This window comes from Macrobrachium rosenbergii, chromosome 4, assembly GCF_040412425.1.
Source record: "Macrobrachium rosenbergii isolate ZJJX-2024 chromosome 4, ASM4041242v1, whole genome shotgun sequence".
In the NCBI taxonomy this organism is placed as follows: domain Eukaryota; kingdom Metazoa; phylum Arthropoda; class Malacostraca; order Decapoda; family Palaemonidae; genus Macrobrachium; species Macrobrachium rosenbergii.
In genome coordinates, this window is record NC_089744.1 from 59,776,599 (window position 1) to 59,781,598 (window position 5,000).

General features: G+C 33.5%; 2 protein-coding genes across 3 annotated transcripts in view; one reads left to right on the top strand and one right to left on the bottom strand.

Annotated features, from left to right (window-relative positions):
* Positions 1–2,609, bottom strand: part of LOC136834991 (uncharacterized) — a 3,102-nt gene extending 493 nt beyond the window's left edge. Inside the window, exons 1-2 of the mRNA XM_067097983.1 lie at positions 2,536–2,609; positions 1–938 (exon numbers count right to left, since the gene is read on the bottom strand). The exon at positions 1–938 is cut by the window's left edge and continues 493 nt beyond it. Of these exons, the coding sequence (XP_066954084.1) occupies positions 195–938; positions 2,536–2,541 (750 nt within the window). The 5' untranslated portion in view covers positions 2,542–2,609 and the 3' untranslated portion in view covers positions 1–194. The remainder of the gene's footprint in view (positions 939–2,535) is intronic.
* LOC136835035 (T-complex protein 1 subunit gamma-like) overlaps positions 1–5,000 on the top strand; it is a 772,440-nt gene that overhangs the window by 417,387 nt on the left and 350,053 nt on the right. The gene's annotated exons all lie outside the window — the stretch shown is intronic.

Sequence of the window (5,000 nt, forward strand, 5' to 3'; positions counted from 1 at the left end):
TATATATACATACAGTATATATATAAAATTTCCTGTGGATGTAGTTGTGTAAATAAACATCTACAAGCAACATCACAAAAGCAAGTTAGTGAATTTTCTTACGCATTTACCAAACAATATTTTCCAAGGTCTCTTGCTGTACGTGGGTCAAAGGAATAGAATCATAAGAAAGCCATGAAGTTAGACATAGGTCCTTATCGGCCATAGGAGGGTCCAGCCGAATGTAGTGGTGGTTTGCACACGTGTTGTTCGAGGCATCTGTCATAACAGCATTTGTCGACTCCGGCACATTTGCTGTCATTAGAACATGGTTCTGGTGGTCCGAAGTTCCTCACAGGTGGGCACTGAGGTCTTACAGGAGGGCATACGCCGGGCTTCACAAATGGCAGAGTTGGAAGTTCATTATTACCCTCGCAACAGTAAGCTTGATTTTCGGGTGTTTTGCACCAATATCGACAGGTCGCCGAGGAGCCAACTGGTCCCACGCCTATCCCACCATGTCCTGGTAATATCCCGCCACCAGCCACTCCATGGCCTGGGTTTATAGCTTCTAGAATTCCTCCATGTAATGGGTCGATACCTCCAGAAATTCCTCCATTTGATGGGCCGATGCCTCCAGGAATTCCTCCATGACCTACAGGAACTGGGTGTATGCCTCCAGAAACTCCGCCATGACCTACTCCTGAAAGACCAGGTTTTAAGCCCACACCTGGAACTATACCACCACCTGCGACAATACCGCCACCAATTGCTCCTCCAGCAATTGCACTTCCATGCCCACCTAAAACGGGTTTGACTGGTTTAACAGGAGCGCCATACCCTCTCTTGGACCTGAGATTGAGAGCCTCATTCAAACTTCTGGTCAGACGAGTGGGCTCTTCATTTGGCTTTGCTAACACAGATATTGCCAGGAAGAAGATGAACAGCACCTGTACTTCCTGTAAAGAAATAGGTAATCATGAACAAAAAAAGATCCAAAAAGAAATCGTTCGCTAATGTATAAATCTTTGTTATTGTCAACATTCCAGTATCTCTGAACATTAGGGAAAAATTTGGTCATACGGTAGACTTTAGTCTCTGTAAAAATGTAACTACATATACCTTTGTACGCAATCATTTATTTTTGAGGGTAATTTAGTACTGTACAAACACAGAGATTCCAATAAACAATAAGGACAACACCCTTGAACCCACTGCGCATTGTAATTTTTTTTCATATTGTTTTCATGCACATCGCGTAGTACACGTGCAGAATATTAGTACCATGAGTTACCCAACTGCTTGCTTCTGCATTAGTTTTAATAAGAATTAATGCTAATCTTTTTGCACGCTGGAAAGTTTTGAAATTAAAGAAAGAACAAAACGGACGGAGTCAGATATCTCAGGAATTACTGAATTAACATGATGGAGCTAATTCAACAACGAAATTCATACAGGCAAAATAAAGTTAACAAATATTTCAGAAGTAAATCATTGCCTATAATGCTTGATAATAATGATACTTATTAAAGATCTTCAGGCATGAATATATGAAATATAAATTTATTTGTGTATATAAAAGAAAAATCCGTTGATTTAAAAAATATAATGATTACAGTACAAAAGTTAGAAATTAGTCAAGTTCCCGTCAAAAAATGTAACAGCATTTTAAAAGCATCACTAAAATAAAATAAAAAAAAAAAGAGCCGGGGGAGCTCTTCAAGAGCTTTACAAATAATATTATGATTATAATCCTCATTCCAGATCTCTTTGGTGAAATAACTTCTCGAGAACATACCTCGTAATCAAGGGATCTAGTCAGTCATCATCAGTTCAATAGGACTGAGCAGTCACCAAGATTTTGCCCTTCGTGTATGGACAATTATGGGAATGACAAAGATAATCACTCATTTCCTCGAAATGCTGGCTTAAAGCTAAAGAAGTTTAATTGGAAATCTTGAGTACTTTTTATTTTGTACTATCTAAACTTCTCCATGTGCACAACAAAGTTTCGCTTTTTTCATAATAAAAATATAAACATTCTTTACTAGGTAATTAATAGATACCAGCGCCACATTTATAATTGGTCATATGTGGAAAAAAGTAATTGCATAATACGAAAACCATAATATGTAAAGTAATAAGAGGGGAAGAGACGCATGTTTTTTTAACTCATTTTTATGCGAACTGTAGACTTTAAATGCTTATATTTTTACAATACTACGCTGAAGAATTATTACTCTATTCTCTATTCCGCCAGTGGTAATGAATCAGTGCAATTATAAAAGTAAACTTTAAGGATGAGGTAATGAAATATCAGATGATTAACTGAACTTTACAGAATTTTTTAAGCTACCGAATTAAAAAATTCGTAATCTGTCAAGTACAACATTGCATATTAGTGAATATGAATGAGTGAAACCCGAATAAAAGTCTCTGCATTACGTAAGAATTTCAAGGTGGTCTTCGTAGCGGACCGCTAATCAAAGTCAGTCTGATTCTCCAACTATGAACTTTTAACACATAAAACTAACCTTCATTAACACCAAAACTAACCTTCATTGTGGCTTGTGAAGGAGGCGACCGCGGTGAATGAGTTGCTAGTGGTATGCTTTCTGAAATGCCTCTTCTTTTATACGTTTACGAGAGAGCTTCGTACGTCACTTTTTTTCTTATGTCCCTTGCTCCTCCCATACCTTATCGCTTGATTTTGTTTCGTTGGATAAAACTGGCCTCGTACCAGACAGCCCAGGAGTTGCTAAAACTTTGTTTTCTCGTCGTTTATATAACTTTGCAACCAAAGTGTATCTACTTGTGCACATACCAAATATCAGAGAGTCCTTTATCCTTTCCATTTTCTGTCGCTAACATTCAGCTTCTGTAACTGACTGAACAGAATAAGTGTTCAGGAACACCTAGAAAGTTCAAGAGATAGACGTTTCGAAGAGAAAAGAATTTAATTGTTACTTATTTGAAAATTGCAGGTAATTCATCTGTCATAGTTTACGCTACTCTTATTGTTGTTAATAATATTATTATCATTTCGTATTAATTTACAATCAATTCTTATCTAGGATCCAGGGTCTGGACACATTATCCCACGAATTAATGAAAATGTTGAAATTACTCATTTCTAATCTGTTGTATTTTATTCTCAGGTTTACTTTCTGTCTTCATGATGACGACATTTTCTCTAAGGTGGAAGAATAACTCTTTTCTCCATCATAGTGTCATGAAAATGACAAAACTAAACTAAGTTTGTTCTTTTTACGAGTGACAAGGAAGTAATTTATTCGAACAAAATGACAAAAGCAATTAAATTTTCTCTCTCTATCTCTTACTTTCGAAGAGGAGGCTTGTCAGCACATTTAGGTAACTCGCTGCAATACGTTCATATGTAAATATGAGTATATGCATAAATACGCACACACACATGTATATATACAGTATATATATGTATATATAGGTATGTATTTATATATAGATATGTATTGATATAAATATATAATTATATGTATATATATATATATATATATATATATATATATATATGTATGTATGTATAAATATAGGCTCTATATATATATATATATATATATATATATATATATATATATATATATATATATTCTCGTTTTTGGGATGTGGTTATGAAAACCATCATACTATTGTCTATTCAAACGGCGACCCGCTATACTTGACTAACCTCTAGCACAAAATGCACTACTATAATCATCCGAAGTACTTTGGTTTTTCAGGAAACGTAGCCACAGATGCTTCTTTACTTTGTGTTTCTGAACTCTAGCATTTAACAAGTAAGCTTGGGTCATTAAACAGCGAGTCATTGAGACCCCACTATTATGATTGTAGAGGTTAGAAAACCGGGAGGATGTACCCTCCCTGGAGGGCGACGATATGATTTATGAATACATACATACATAATTTTTATGCAATATATATATATATATATATATATATATATATATATATATATATATATGTATATATATGCATCATATACCTACATATATATGTATATATCATATACATACAGTATATGTATGTCTATATAAAACTTACACGTCATTTTCTCTTCGAGAGAAAATGTTGTCCTTAGGATTGATTTCGACATGGGGTTGACAACCCCATGTCTTTCTTTATGACCCCAACCCACAACGATAATTTCATCTAACGACATCGCTTCGCCTTCTGTAAAGAACCAATACGCTTCTCTCACTAGTGAAGCAAGTGTCCCAATCACTAAACCATATATATATATATATATATATATATATATATATATATATATATATATATATATATATATATATATATATATATATATATATATATATATATATATATATATATATATATAAAAAATATATATATACACATATATGATATATATGTATACGTTATATATGTATATATATATATGTATATATATGTATATATACATTTATACGTATACATATATATATCATATATGTATGTATATATATATATACATATATGTGTATATATATATATATATATATATATATATATATATATATATATATATATATATATATATATATATATATATATGGTTTAGTGATTGGGACACTTGCTTCACTAGTGAAAGGAGCCGTATTGGTTCCTTACAGAAGGCGAAGCGATATCGTTAGATGAAATTATCGTTGTGGCTTCCATTCTTTGACTAATCCTATTCATATCCATTGCTCCATAACCTTTCTCGTTCACATTTACAATCTACGTAATAATCTGCAAATTTGCAGTTGCATTCAAACTTCCTTTTGTTTTAGTTTCTCTTCACTAACCCCAATTAATAATGTATCGTCTTTAAACATCCTCAGTTTCATATCCCCTTCGTGATTCATCCTCTTATACAACAAATTTTAACGTACAGCTGCTTTCTTTTCTCTGACTTCTTGTATCACTCCATCCATAAAGATACCAAGCAGCCATAGAGACATAATACATCCTTGCCTGAGACACTCACTCTCTCTCCTACA